Consider the following 13942-nt stretch of genomic DNA (forward strand, 5'->3'; position numbering starts at 1 on the left):
CCCCCGGGAGGCAGAGATATAAAAGCACATTAGAGCCACCTTAGATGGAATAGCAATAGCCGACCGGTCCCAACCAAAAGTAATCAGACAGTATTTGTGTGTGTATGTGTGGGTTATTCGTGATGATTTCGTGAACAAAATATTTGGTCATTTTTTTCTTTTTTACCAACATTTTTATTTGTAGTTTGTCGGGAGTGGGGTGGTGGGATTTTAATTGTCAAACATGAGTTCCTTTAAAACGTACGTCGATATAACCGAACACGGGAGCGAGGTAATAAAGACAAGTTACATTTCGAGCTACAGCAGTGACGTTTGACAGTCCCAACCCACAACGTCTTTTGATTGTCTTGACCTTGGTAAATCACGTCACCCGAGTTTTCTTTCTTTCTTTCTTTTTGATTGTTTTTCAGGATTACGAGTGGGTCATCAGTGATGAAGATCATCCAAAGTTGGAGCCTCGACTATTGCCAGGTGAGAAAATCCATACACAAAAACAAACTTTTGCTGGTTGGCTATTTTTGGCCAACTGCCAGGTGGTTCATGTCAACACTGTGGGCAAGTTTTTTTTAAAAACAAAATGCTGGCGCCTGCGCGGAGATCCGCGCAGACTCGTATCTCTGTCATTATGTAAGAAAAAAACAAGTGATTAGGAAGGTGCTGCCAACTCAATTTAAAAAATCATGTGCGGCTACACTTTTGGTGCCATTCTGGTCCTCATTTCAATGATCATCATTTTCATCCTCGTTGAATACAGGAGATTCAAAGCCCTCTCCTGGTAGGGCATTAGCAAAAATTAACCGAAATAATCTCATTATTATCTACTCAGGTGAGGTGGTGGTGGCCTCAGCCAGCAATGTCCTGAAATTTGCCTCGGTCAGTAACAGGAAGCATGGCATATCAGGCTGCCTGTATGTCACCAACTTCAAAATCGCCTTTGTATCAACCACATCAAACTATGCAGGAAACCCAAAGGTGATTGTTTTGTGGTGTGATTACGTTGACAAAAGTTGTGCCAGGGCAAGTATTGATTTTCACTCCTCCTTGTTTTCTCGACACACAGGATGAAAGGAACAAACTTTTGAGCCAAAATGAAGTTTGCTTGGCCAACATTGACCAAATCTACCAGGTCAATGGAGAGCGCCGTAAAAAACTCTTGCCTGGAACAAGCATTATAACAAATGTCAAGACAATTCAGCTTGTTTGTAAAGTAATGTCATTTTTTACTTGTCACAAAAGTTCCAATTATCTTAAATTTATTAATTGTTTTATAGGATTTTAGTGTACATAGTTACAGTTTCAAATTCTGTCCGGTGGGGTTCCACAAGACGGTCATCAATGCCATTTTACATCACAGTTTTCCTAAAAGGATCGAACTCCTCTTCTGCTTCGAGTGCACGTAATCATTTATACCCATTTCATTTCTGAATAGCATTTAATTCTTGATACTAAATGATTTCAGGTTACCACCGACCCAAACTGTTCACGAGATGCAATTCTTCACCAGCGGACACGACTGGGAGAGCGAAGTGGAGAGGTGCCACTGCAACGAAGGATGGCGAGTCTGCAGCGCCAACGACAATTACCAACTCAGCGCCAGTTTACCGCAGGCATTCGTCGTCCCCCGATCCTTGTCGGACAATCAAATCCTCAAAGCCTCGAAGCATTTCATGGGCAATCGCCCGCCCGTCTGGTGTTGGGGACACATCAACAAATGCGTCATTGTCCGCATGGCCGTCCTCCACCCATTCATCACCGACACGTAATAAATTTCAAAAAAAGATAATGGAAAAACTTAAAATTAAATTGACGAGTTAATTGATTCAAACAGGCAACAGGAGAGCATCATGCTGGAACACGTCAGGAAATCGCATCCCAATTTGCGGGAACCTTTGATCCTGGAACTGGACAAATCGATGCCGACCTTGGCAGAGATCCACGCCAGTTGGTGCAAACTCCGCGATTCGTCCTGTTGCCCCTTGGACAACATTCAAAAATTTTGGGAGAACGACAGCCGATCCCTTTCGCTCATCAACGGATCCCGTTGGCCTCACCACGTCATGATTTGCCTCCGCATGGCCAATCGGGTGGTGGAGGCCGTCAGCCAGCACCAAGTCTCGGTCGTCCTCCAGGGTAAACAATTATTTCTTAAGGCCATCATTGAATCAATTCAATTCTATTTCATTTTATTTAAATTGCAGAGTCGGAGAGTCGAGATTTGAGCGCCGTGATCTCGTCCTTGGCCCAGTTGATTATGGATCCGCACTTCCGCACCATCAACGGGTTCCAGAGCCTCGTCCAAAAGGAGTGGGTCACGCTCGGTCACGCGTTCACCAAACGGTTCGGCCGCATCAGCGAGTACGAGAGCCAACAGTCGCCGCTGTTCCAGCTGTTCCTCGACTGCGTCTGGCAGATGCAGCACCAATTCCCCATGTCGTTTGAATTCAGCGAAACTTATCTGACGTCCCTGTGGGACTCGCTGCACAACACGGTCTTTGACACCTTCTCCTTCGACAGCGACCGCATCCGCCAGCTGATGACCCAGTCACCGCAGCCGCAGGAAGGCGGAGGAGATGGATGCCCAGTCGCTTTGATTTCACGGTCCGTCTGGGACTGGTCGTCTCAGTTCCACGATGTCGACATTGGCCTTTTTCTCAATCCGCTTTTCAGCATCACCTGTCGAGTCGCAGCTTATCGACAGCGCAAAGGAATTCCGGCGGCCAATTACCACAATGTCAACAACCTGGTCCCGCGCTGGATCCCTGGATTGGCCTCGCACAACGACGGTGGTGGCGGAGGCGGCACTCGACCCAGACGCAACAGCATTTCCGGAAGCATTTCCGCTCTGAGAGCCACCGAGTACGGGGCGGCCGAGAACAAGAAAACGGACACGCTGGGCCGCAGTTGGGGCAGCCGATTCGGTTTGGCCGCCTTACCCGAACACCACGGCGGAAATTCCGTGGGAACTCTGAGTCGGGCCGGCGGCGGTGGTAACAGCGAAGGCGGAGGAAGCGGAAGTAGCCGCTGGAAGCGAATCCGCGGGGCTCTTTTCCACAGTCACGGCCGCTCTTTCTCTCCTCACCAACAGCAGATCTCATCCATCGAGGAAGGGATGGAAATGCCGCTCATGTCCAGCAGTCACCACGATTCGTCGGCCGTCACTTACAGAGCGTCCAGGGGCATCGTCGACCTGGGAAATCATCCGCAAACTCAGCAGAGGTGGACAGTCTACGGAGCGGCCGTTTACGATCCGATTCCCAGTTACCCCATCAAACTGGAACCCAACAGTAAACCGTTGAAGCTGGACCTGGGTAAGGAGTGGGAGGAATTCAAGCCGGGCAAGGATCCAGGGCCTGACGGAGGAGACATTCCCTACCACGAACTGGACTGGCCCGTTTATTCGATGCTCCCGGTGGCCGATTCCTTCGTCGACTTCCGTCTGTGGAGTCAGTGCTACTTGCGGTGGATTCCGGTTCTCGACGTCCGCGGTGGTGGACATCCGCCCGTCTATTTCCATCACTGCGCCTTGGTCAACGACATTCTCAGTCTAGAATCGCAGCTGGACAAATTGCACCAGTGCCAGTTGCAGCACGACTTGAGTAACAATGGCGAGGCGGACATTTCTTCGTCGCCAAGTCAACGTTTCGTCACCATGAGCGACCATTCACCGGGTATCAACCGCTGTCGACTCACTTTCAATTGTTTGTTTGTTTTTTCTTAATTTTGATTTCTTATTCAGGCCAACCTGGAAGTCAGGTGACGCTGAGCAGCTTCCACCCGTTCGTCCAGCAACAAAACGATTCTGCCTTGTCATTCGGCGAGTGGGAAATTGTTCCTTCGCCCGTCATTTCCGGCTCCACACTCCGTTCGACTGGAAGTCGGGCCGTCGAAGCTGAATTCGATTCCGACTCTTTTGTCACCGATTGAGATTTGAACATCAGTTATTATCATTGCCTTTAGAATTTTCCTCTCGATTCATTTCACGTTGTCCAGTTCGTTTGACGGCCGAATGTTGTGACATTCACACAGAAAGATGAGACGGTGCCTCTCCAATTTTCCTACACTTAAAAGTACATAAATATGAATTCGACCTTCGTAGGCTCTTTTCTAATCGCCTTCTAAAAATATAATTCTGTTTTGCATTACTGCTATATAATTGCATAAAAATTGAATCATTTATTCAAATCATCGTATTATTATCATTGTCGATCCGTGTTCTTTTACCTATCCGTTTTTTTGAAGGATTTTAATAATATTATTATACTATTTCACCTTTTTCTCGTTCTTTTATTATTGGAAAATTGGGAAACAACACACAGACAAATGATCATTGGTTCAATTTAGAAAAAAAAAATCAATTATTCTGGTTGAATGAAAGGGTTGGCAATGGCTTCCATACCGTCAGCAGGGCAGATGAGAACAACAGCTGTTCCACGACAAACCACCAAGCCCAACTGTCTGGTGTCTTCTGACAACTTGAATGAATCTTCCGAATCTAGAAATACAAGACATAACAGGAATTTTAAGTCAATCTTGTTTCACATACAATTTGTGGTAGTTCTCAAGTCTTACCTCTTAGATATTCTACCGTGTTGTCCAGGACAATGTTGAGTAGAGGATCGTAACCTTTAAGTATACCAGCTGCCTCTCTGCCTCCGGTAAACTTGACTCTGATCAACTTGTCCATGTAACGGGACAAGTCCAAGATTCTTTCCTTCTTCTTCTCCTTTAAATCTGCTGGGCTACCTGTTGCCGGTGTGGATTTATCGACCTTTTGCTAAAAAGAAAGGAAATGAATAACGTTATTAGCAAAACCCAGAATGATGTAATTCTAAAGCAGTAGCCAATAAAAGCCATGAGTGACGTGACGCATTGCTATTAATTGTACCCAATTTACGACAGGCAGATCAATGTTTTTCAGACATTATTCATAGCTTAAATATATTCAGTGCTTGTCATTTCATGTCTTGGGATTATAGACCACTAATTCATTTAGTAAATTAAATACTTACGGCTGCCATTTTTGCCGTTTGGGTTTGGTGTACAGAAAACAATAGAGTCGTCTGCAATGTTGTAAAAATCAAAATCGGAATAGCGCAGCACCGGTGCCAAATATTGATTTCAATGAATATTTTAACCACTCTTTTTTTCAAATCTTTTCTTTATAATTATTTTTCCATTCATTGAATATTTTAGATGGCGTTTTTTTTTACTGTGGATTTATTGAAAGCCTCATCAGTTTGGACCGGAGATGGACTGGCAACGGTCCCACATTTGCAGGCAATATGATGAGTCAAGTTTCGATGTAACTCTGCTTGATTTGAATTCTATAAGACGAAATCAGATTACTTGATACTATTCCGACACTGTATTGGTGTTCATGAGGAGCTGGTCAATTTATTGAATGCCAACAACAAAAAGAACAATACGATATTTGATAGATTCCTATCACGATTCCCTCCACTCATCTTAGTCGTCGCGGCCTGACAATCTGAAAAGAACGATTCTTTTGATATTTCAAATTTTCTGTCTATCTACACCGAACAGTAAACGAGTTTTTTAAATGGGAAATCTTTTTTCTTCAGGTTAAAATTGAACTGATCCTGGATAGTAGCCTGCTCTGCTGTATCGTTGAGTCTGATCCTGCCAGCTGCCACTTTTGAATAATGGAATCCAATTGAGTCCAGCCAATCACTTTGTCTTGGGGTAAGTGTCAATCAAATGATCTACCATTCCTTAAGGTTAAAAACTGTAAGAGAAAAATGTTACATGTCATTAGATAGAGACTTTCATACTGTCAGCTTACAAGTTACAGCAGAGGTGGCAGATAGAGGTGTGATTCTGTATTAAAGTCAAGATCACTCTTAACGTGACAATTAAACAGGAGCAAATAAGGTTATGGCCATGTTAGAAAATCAACAATTTATGGCGATAAGGTTAAGGCTGTTTCTGATGTCGGCTGGTTTTCTGTTTGAGTTGGGCTAGTGTCGCGTTCCCGCAGCATTTTGTTGATTTCTTTAACCCACCAAAACAATGCGAAACTGGTAAGAGTCGTCACAAACTGAATGATCCAGTAAAGCCTTATTATATCCCAATCATCGCCTTTGCTCAAACTTTCCATCCACAGGATCATAAGGATCACATTCTCGCACAAGCAGACCTATGACCCCATCAAATCGATAATATAGTTAAATGCATAAATTTTTTAAATCAAGAATTGTTAACTCACCGACTGATACATGGCAGGTGAGAATCGAGGGTGTGTGGGCTCCTTTTCTCCTGCCTTTTTTGTGGGGTACAAATAAGCGAAAAGGTGGAGAAATGACAATCTCAACGAGTCCATGAAATTGTAATTTGTTTCCAAATGCCAAATGAAAATTGGGATCAAGTGGGCAAGGCAGACGGGCCAAATAATCCAGCCGTAAGCCGATGCGAACAAACTTAAGGCCATGAGTCGGCCAACTAACGTTAAAAAAGTAATTTAAAAAGGTTTTCTATTGATAAAAATGAAGTAATTTAAGTAATTTACCTATCCACAAGAAATTAGCTAAACATAGAATGGCGCTATTTGTCCAGTTTACGTCTTTAATACAATTAATTGCTGCATCATTGTTGTAGTCTATGGTGATGCCGTTTGATCGGTTGCGTTGGTTCGAATTGCCACTTTTCTTCACACCGTCCATTAAACAGATTTTTTGATCGTACGAGACCAATGTCCATGCCAAGCTGACGACAGTGAAGATTTTGAAAATCACCGAAAAAACTATTAAAATACAAGATGGATCATTTTCAATCATTTTTTCAATGGTAACAGCTGTAATTATAATATAAGAATAAGTAAAAACCTCCAAAATGGGATCCTCCTTTTAGGGCGATGTAAAGTTTGAGCAATAATTGAGGCGCAGATTCCATGAAACTGTCAAATTGGCGCAGTTGTAGTAACTCGGCATCTTCCCAAATCATAGCGCTAAAATAAATGTTCTTGGAGGCGTCGTCATTTTCAATGGCTTGTTTCGCTAGGCGGGCATATTTAATTAAATCCCAATACCTGTACGAGAGAGATTTTCAACCCCAAAATAACGTTGCATCAACTTACAATTAAGTCAAATTGAAAATTCTTTTTGGAACATATTATACTACCTCGGAATAGGACAGACCAAACCGAGGACCCACTTGCTCCACCTAGCCACATGGGATTCCTCTGGCAAACGATCACGGGGGCCACAGGTTTTGTTGTCATTGTAAAACAGGAAACTTCTAACAGTCACAATAACCGCGGAAGTTAACCAAAACCCCAAGTACCACCAATCTTTTTCTTGCTTGAAAATCAGCCAATTAACATTCCAACCAATGTGACAGACGTAAAAAATTAATGAAAGGCAGTTTGAGCAGATCAACCAATTCAAGTTGGCAATTTTAAGATTGTCTCTGCAGCGATCTTCAAACTTCTTTGAATCTTCTTGACTCGGTTCCACGGTGGGGGAAGTTGAGTGTTTTCTTTTTTTAACAACTCCCATTTTTCTGTTGTCAACACAAGTCCTCACGACCGTTTCTCTTGCACACAGCAACGCGACGAAAGGGTTATGAGTGGGCAGGTCGTGTTGCGCTGGATCAAATGGCAATTAAACGGTATTGCCACTACGGTTGTACAACACTATACACATACCAGCTAACGTATCCAGACAGATGCAAAAGAAAACTAAGACTATAATAAGGTAGTTTGGCCAGAAGCAAAGCCGATACACTAATGAAATTCAAGGAACACATTGTGATTAGATAAATAGCAGAATACGGGGCGTCACATAATGTAGGGCTCCTTTGGAATTTCATCACTTGTGCAACAGTTTAACAAACAGATAAGAACTATCAATTGCCTTTAACAAACAGATACGAATGCCTTTCTTTCGCAATTCTCCTTCTCCTTTTATTCATTAAATACGTTTACTTAATATCACGTTCATTAACTGTGTAGTATATTTTTATTCTATCAAAAAGGAATAATTTTTGTTGTTGTCGTTTTTTGAATTTTTTGTCCTGCAAATCAATTGGATTTGAATCGATCGATTGGTTGCGAACGATAGTCGATGTTTAGTGACTAGCATCCCCTGGCGAGGAATGGCGACAACTTATTGTCAACAAACAACGTTTTGAAAACTGACATGCCCATTATGTGGGCCAAAAAATGTAAATTTGGAAGCAACTGCTGGTGCTGGACTGTTCATTCAGGTGAAAAATTTAAAAGTAATATATTGTTACTGATTTGATATCGATTTCTGTTTTTGTTATTGTATAGGAGAAAGTCAATTGTTTAGAGACCCAAGAATGAATGTAATTGTTTCGCTGCCTCAAACCATAACCCACTAGTAAACTAAATGGTGAATTTTCAATTTTGATTCCTTATTTAAAAATGAGTTAATTGAGTCCTCTGCTTGACTAAATCCTAATCACCTGACTGGGAAATTTACCCAATCTCACATACAGTAGACTTGTGTAAAAATAAATGTAAGTATAGACGTAAATTAAAGGAACACAGTTTCACCTTAAAAACTATCTAATCATTTACATCAAGTTACGACTAAAACTGCCCAATGATACCTGCAGCTTCAGCATTTGCCACCATTGAATCTACGCCTATGTCAGCAGCAGGTGATGAAACAGGCATTTGAAGGAGTGCAATCTGGCCACCTAGCCCTAAAGGCTTTTCAGCAGCGTACTCGTCAGCTGCATGAGTAAACAACAACAACTATTGGGATCACGTGAGAAGTGGAAGCGTTTAGCCAACATCGTCAGCCGCATTGAACAGAACAATCATCTGGAGTTGTCGCACATCAGTCGGCTACAATATCGATAAAGGAGAAGTGCACCCAACTGATTTTGAAGCTCATTCCGTCACCGGATGTGAATTTAATCGTTAAATTCCATCAACTTCTGTCTGAGGCAAATATTTTAACTATAACCTCTTCTAAGACTTTGATCTCGATTGAACGTAATAACCATTACCATCTATTTCCCATAGGTTTAACCGCGTCGGACTGGACTTACTGCATGGGTTCCTCTGCACTCTTTGCTTAATATACTTGGAAAATTACCCACTTTGTTTGAGAAGGCAGTAATGACTGCCAACGGATTCCGGTATTAGAATAACAAAGACGTAAATCATTTTTCAATTATTTAACTGAATCGCGTTATCTTAGCGGGCAGAGTTGCAGCATACGGCATCCATCAGCGACATAATCAAGGAGGAACGTCCACCCGTGCTGTAATTTCATTCGTGGCGCAATCGTATCATTTATTATTTAGTTATTCTCAGTCATAATAAAGTAACTTTGGTTTTCTTTTCGTCAAATTTATTATTCCGATTTTTTATTCAAACTATTTTAGGAGGCTATTAGAAAAGGAACTTTCTGTGATTGTATTAACTGTTAAGTAAACCATTTAAATTTACTGGGGAGCTGATCAATCAAAATTCCCATAGACTATCTAACCTCGTGTCCAGCTGATTTAAGGGGACACGCAACGAACAGCAACGAAAAAAGGGAAATTGAGAGACATACTACATAAACTGTGTTGGGGATTGCTCGGCTGAGCCAAGTTGGGATCGGCTCATTCCAGTTCATTTTAGCAAGAGTGTTGTCATTTTACCAACAGACAGTCAGGATTCTTAAAATGTCGAATTCCCTTGTGAAGTGTTCTGATTTGAAGAAATTGCCAACTCATACTTGCTCGCTGATACGGAGAAGCGAAGCCGGTATCAAACTATCAACTTTTCTCGGTGTAGTGGAGGGCATTTATCACAGGAAAGTTTTATTTTTTATTTTCTGTAATTTTATTGTGCCGTTACTGGTGTGGAATGGTATGAGATTGCTACGTGAAATGAAATAAGAAAACAAATTCTTTTAGAAAGCGCTAACCTAGAGAGCTGACAAATTGGCAACACTGTACGCAAATTAGACAGACAAAGTGACGTCATTAGTGTTGCTAGAAGCTGAAGCAGGTGTGTGCCAGAAAGCAATCGAATTGTTTTTGTGTTGTTTGCTTTTAAAATGTCTGAATTAGTAGATGTTAAAGAACATGTCAAAGATGTTAAAGAAGTTCGCCATGGATTATTTCGTGTCTACTGGCAATTCAGAGAAACCAAGGATACTCCTGTTAAAAACGAAGTACTAGCTTTTCCTAGTCTTCTTAAGTTCGTTGAGTTTCAGCTATGTGGATCACAATCGGGACGCAATTTCGTGAGCTCTGTTGCTCTTCTCTTTTTAAAAGAGTTTATTTGGTTCGAAGTCGGTCTCAAACAACTTCATTCGTCCTTTGTTACACCCATAAATTCTGGTGAGTGGCCACCCGACAACTTCCTGGACCTACCCAAAAAGTTGGATGAGAATTTCCAAGAGCCAATAAAGATGTGGATAGAAGGTGATTTCCATTATTCCAAAGATCTTCAATTTCTTCAAAAACATCGTAAACACAAGTGGAAGACCTCTCTGCAAGTGAATGAAGTGGGCACTTTCATCGTTATTTATATTGATTTTGGCACAAGTGAAGTCAGACAAACTCACATGATATGTGGACTGGCTGAAATGTTTCACTCTCAAACCCAATGTGACGTAACTTTCAAGTTCAAAGGCGGTCAATCCATTGGTGCACACATCATCATCTTATCAGCTGCAAGTCCTGTGTTCGCTGCCATGTTCCAGTCTGATTTCAAGGAGTCAAGAACCCATGAAGTGGTCATTGAAGACATTGATTTTCAAGTGTTTACCCACTTTTTGAATTACCTGTATTCATGCCGAATTCCCAAACTGGCTAAAGACGGACGCTGTGAGCAGAAGCAGACCATCAACTTGCTGTGTCAAACTGCTGATAAATACTTGGTTGAGGATCTCAAGAACGAGTGTGCCAAATTGTTGAACCAGTTCGACGATGATGATTCTGACTGTTGTGCGTACAACAACACTGGCTAATTCGACTTTTAATGGTAATGAGAAATTTTTATTTTCTTTATCCTTTACCTAATATTTGTTTTTATTGTTTTATCAAGGATCGAGTTTCTAAAACATTTTGATCGGTGAAACACGCCAACTAGTCCATCATGGTCACCCTTGCTGCCCGTTAATGACTAGAACTGGAAAATACGTTCGTTATTTGCCCTTTATTTACTGAAATTTTGTAATGTTTTTTTTCCTTACTTTTAACCTCTTTACTCGGAAAACTGTTAAACAAGTCCTTAAGCTTCTATAGCATTAACTCCTTATCCCCGCAACTGCAATGTAAGTTACACTGATGTAGATCTTCCATTTAGAAAAAATCTCAGTAAAAGAATTGCTTTGAAATTATCTCCCATCTTTGGATTCTACATCGCAGCCGAATTCTTGCATATCTTGTTATTTAGCTTTGCATTTTCCTTATTTCGTGATTGTAATATTTTAAATAATTGTCTTCTGGTTATCTCTCATTTAACTCAAGAGCTCTGGAGAGCAATCGGTTTAACTTAACATTTTTCAGTAGCAATTCCGTCGAGAAGTGGGAAATTACAGACTACAGAATAATTTAATTGTCTTTTTTTTAAAATTTGTGCCGTACGAGTCGTGCAGCGTCTTGCATTTTAGATATTTTCTAAAACCACCACTCAGCGCAGGTTTTTAGTAGCCATTTGCTATTTCGGTTTTCATTCTAGGGCGTACAGCGTACTATTCCAGCTTTTTAAAAAGTGGACTGTTTTATATGCGCAACAAATTTAATCAAGTGTAGTTCAATCAAGTGTAGTTTTTTCTAACAATCAGAGTTGTTCACAGGGGAATTAATAGAAAAACAGATGGCGCGGAAGATTTCAGAAACTGCTGTCATTGCCACTGATTCCGAATTTTTTGTCGTCTGCTGTTGTCGTCATTGAATCGTCGAATGAGTCGAAGACATTCTCAGTCGAGTACTAAATAATTAAAAACTGTTGCTACTTCTATTAGTTTTGTAAAGCCGGAGTTTTTTTGAAAGTGCAATTTCATCAAGGTAAATGTTTATTATTGAGAAAACTTGATTTGCAAGCTTTGGATTCGGGTATACACTCACCCAACATTCGTTGTTGGGTTGGCCCCCACGATTCGTTGGCCCCCACGTTGTAGAACCTGTAGAACAAAGAACACGTTCGCTTTTAAAATTCATTATCTAATCATTCATCAATTTCACTAGACTAGATCAGCAGTTAAGTAATAATTTCGTTTTTGAAATGTGTAGTTTTCTTCAGTAGGTACTTTCATAATTGTTCATTTTCGTGAAGTACAGGTCTGACTACTTGTTTAACAAAGGGTTACGTTTTCATTTGATAATATTTTGCAAATAGAAGTATTGTAACTAAACGTTTTTATATATCTATTATCTAAATGTTTCTTGTTATTTCAGAAAACCTGTGGAAAAGGGAAGATTTTCACCCGTTAACATTTCAAAATTACTTTGCCATCAAGAAACAAGAATAACATGGACGAAGAATTTATCGACGACGGCCAAGGCAAAGTAACGGTAGATGAAGTTCGAATTGGATTATTCCGCGTCTTATGGAAATATTTCCATAATGCTGGCAACATGAAAGATTGTCGGATTTGTCGCAAATTTCGACTGTCCGGATTGCAGTTTGATAGTGATTTCATGATTTCTAGGAAGAAAGAATCGATTGGTAGGCCTAACGTAATCACGCTTAAATTTATTTCTTGCATTGACCGTTCCACTAGCAAACCTGAAGATGAGCAATCAAAATCAAAACGCATCAAACTAGAAGAAGAGTCAGTTTCACCGAAATTGAGAAGTCTGCCTCCTATCAAAGTATTGTTGTTTGGCGAAAGGGTACCTCAAACTCAATATATTCATGGCAAATGGAAATTTAACCATATCCAAACGTTAGAGGGAGGTAATCCTTTCGTCGAGTTTTTGATCGATTTTGGGACGAACGAATTAGTTGAAAAATTGGTTACCATTCAAATGGGACGTATTCTTCACAATCAAACTCTGTGTGATGTGATCTTCAAGTTCAAAAATGGTGATGAGATCGGGGCCCACGTAGCGATCCTTACGGCCGGAAGTCCTGTTTTTGCTGCCATGCTTCAGACGGATTTCGTTGAGTCGAAAACAAGAATCGTGAATATTGCAGACATTGACATGGACGTTTTCAAAGAAATGTTAACCTACATGTACACTGGAAAAGCTCCAAATTTGGTGAAAAAGAACTTTGCTCGGTCGGTTTACGAAGTTGCCGATAAGTATGACATCGAGTTCCTCAAAAAGGTTTGCGAAGACCTCCTTGTAACCCAACTGAGCAACAGTAACGCTGTGGAATTGTTAGTCTGGGCACAGTTCTATTCACTTCCCAAGCTGATTGAAAAAACGGTGCAGTTTATTGCGAAAAATTCTGAGGAGCTCTGCTCTCAACCCGCATGGTTGGATTTCATGAAGGATCATCCCAAATTGTGCCTGAAGATTATGCAGAGAATGGCAAAATTCGTCCTGATGACCTGTTCAGATTCAGAATAATTAGCATTTCGGGTAAGACGCTTTACATTTCCATTTGTTATGGTGCCATGTCATTAACATTGTTTTATTGGTTGCCTAGAGGTTTTTGAAGTTCCACCTGGGAATCTACGAAGTCTGAATGAAAACAAGTGCTCGCGAACAAGGATGAACTCGCAAAGTCGTAATTGTCAACTAATAATTTTCATCAAATTAATTTCCTTTTTTTTTAAACCTAACTTAACCAAGTTGAGCATTAATATATGATTTAAATTTACTTGTTCGCTTTTACCTTGAAGGGGAATAAACTTTAAATTAGAAGTGAATCATCAAAAAGGCATTTGACAAAAACGGGCAAAACAGAAAAGGTAGATCATAAATTTATTTCTTATTTTTCTGACGTCATTATAAATTGGCGGCATGGTTGTTTTTAAATATTAACCATGCTTGTAAA

The 13942-nt window shown here is 40.8% G+C and overlaps 4 protein-coding genes and 2 long non-coding RNA genes across 7 annotated transcripts; 4 read left to right on the forward strand and 2 right to left on the reverse strand.

Moving 5' to 3' along the window:
* The first annotated feature begins 44 nt into the window (after positions 1 to 44).
* Positions 45 to 4266, forward strand: LOC124201916 (myotubularin-related protein 10-B-like). The gene is made up of 9 exons (XM_046598168.1): positions 45 to 271; positions 411 to 471; positions 827 to 972; positions 1061 to 1207; positions 1272 to 1396; positions 1460 to 1759; positions 1829 to 2130; positions 2199 to 3668; positions 3737 to 4266. The coding sequence occupies exons 1-9, from the start codon at positions 224 to 226 to the stop codon at positions 3922 to 3924; spliced, it is 2787 nt and encodes a 928-aa protein (XP_046454124.1). The 5' UTR covers positions 45 to 223; the 3' UTR covers positions 3925 to 4266.
* LOC124201923 (U6 snRNA-associated Sm-like protein LSm7) lies at positions 3989 to 5108 on the reverse strand. The gene is made up of 3 exons (XM_046598179.1): positions 5010 to 5108; positions 4570 to 4774; positions 3989 to 4492 (listed from the first exon to the last, which is right to left on the reverse strand). Exons 1-3 carry the CDS (start codon positions 5016 to 5018, stop codon positions 4356 to 4358), a joined length of 351 nt encoding a protein of 116 aa, XP_046454135.1. The 5' UTR covers positions 5019 to 5108; the 3' UTR covers positions 3989 to 4355.
* Positions 5109 to 5236: 128 nt separating this feature from the next.
* Positions 5237 to 8688, forward strand: LOC124201924. Its single transcript, XR_006877771.1, has 4 exons — positions 5237 to 5703; positions 8079 to 8223; positions 8291 to 8499; positions 8567 to 8688. It is a non-coding gene; the product is annotated as an uncharacterized LOC124201924 (long non-coding RNA).
* On the reverse strand, positions 5826 to 7762 carry LOC124201918 (XK-related protein 7-like). Its single transcript, XM_046598172.1, has 6 exons — positions 7664 to 7762; positions 7138 to 7603; positions 6843 to 7045; positions 6527 to 6760; positions 6227 to 6459; positions 5826 to 6157 (listed from the first exon to the last, which is right to left on the reverse strand). Exons 2-6 carry the CDS (start codon positions 7512 to 7514, stop codon positions 5921 to 5923), a joined length of 1284 nt encoding a protein of 427 aa, XP_046454128.1. The 5' UTR covers positions 7515 to 7603; positions 7664 to 7762; the 3' UTR covers positions 5826 to 5920.
* Positions 8689 to 9011: 323 nt separating the features above from the next.
* LOC124201925 lies at positions 9012 to 9343 on the forward strand. Its single transcript, XR_006877772.1, has 2 exons — positions 9012 to 9129; positions 9192 to 9343. It is a non-coding gene; the product is annotated as an uncharacterized LOC124201925 (long non-coding RNA).
* A 565-nt stretch (positions 9344 to 9908) lies between these two features.
* Positions 9909 to 13765, forward strand: LOC124201919 (TD and POZ domain-containing protein 1-like). Of its 2 annotated transcripts, XR_006877770.1 has the most exons (4): positions 9909 to 10972; positions 11036 to 12000; positions 12391 to 13524; positions 13592 to 13765. XR_006877770.1 is itself a non-coding variant. In XM_046598174.1 (3 exons), the coding sequence occupies exon 2, from the start codon at positions 12466 to 12468 to the stop codon at positions 13510 to 13512; it is 1047 nt and encodes a 348-aa protein (XP_046454130.1). In that variant the 5' UTR covers positions 11854 to 12000; positions 12391 to 12465; the 3' UTR covers positions 13513 to 13524; positions 13592 to 13765. The 2 variants fall into 2 exon arrangements, 1 of the variants encoding a protein (XP_046454130.1); XM_046598174.1 differs by lacking the exon at positions 9909 to 10972 and having other exon boundaries at positions 11854 to 12000.
* The last annotated feature ends 177 nt before the right edge of the window (positions 13766 to 13942 follow it).

This window comes from Daphnia pulex, chromosome 9 (genome assembly GCF_021134715.1).
Source record: "Daphnia pulex isolate KAP4 chromosome 9, ASM2113471v1".
Lineage (NCBI taxonomy): Eukaryota > Metazoa > Arthropoda > Branchiopoda > Diplostraca > Daphniidae > Daphnia > Daphnia pulex.

Coding starts and splice junctions, on each gene's coding strand:
- LOC124201916 (XM_046598168.1), top strand. CDS start 224: ATGAGTTCCTTTAAAACGTACGTCGATATAACCGAACACGGGAGCGAG. Junction 1,208..1,271: donor CAATTCAGCTTGTTTGTAAA/GTAATGTCATTT, acceptor ATTGTTTTATAG/GATTTTAGTGTACATAGTTA. Junction 3,669..3,736: donor CATGAGCGACCATTCACCGG/GTATCAACCGCT, acceptor TTTCTTATTCAG/GCCAACCTGGAAGTCAGGTG.
- LOC124201918 (XM_046598172.1), bottom strand. CDS start 7,514: ATGGGAGTTGTTAAAAAAAGAAAACACTCAACTTCCCCCACCGTGGAA. Junction 6,761..6,842: donor AGGAGGATCCCATTTTGGAG/GTTTTTACTTAT, acceptor GTATTTTAATAG/TTTTTTCGGTGATTTTCAAA. Junction 6,460..6,526: donor AGCTAATTTCTTGTGGATAG/GTAAATTACTTA, acceptor TTTTAACGTTAG/TTGGCCGACTCATGGCCTTA.
- LOC124201923 (XM_046598179.1), bottom strand. Junction 4,493..4,569: donor CACGGTAGAATATCTAAGAG/GTAAGACTTGAG, acceptor TTGTATTTCTAG/ATTCGGAAGATTCATTCAAG.
- LOC124201919 (XM_046598174.1), top strand. CDS start 12,466: ATGGACGAAGAATTTATCGACGACGGCCAAGGCAAAGTAACGGTAGAT.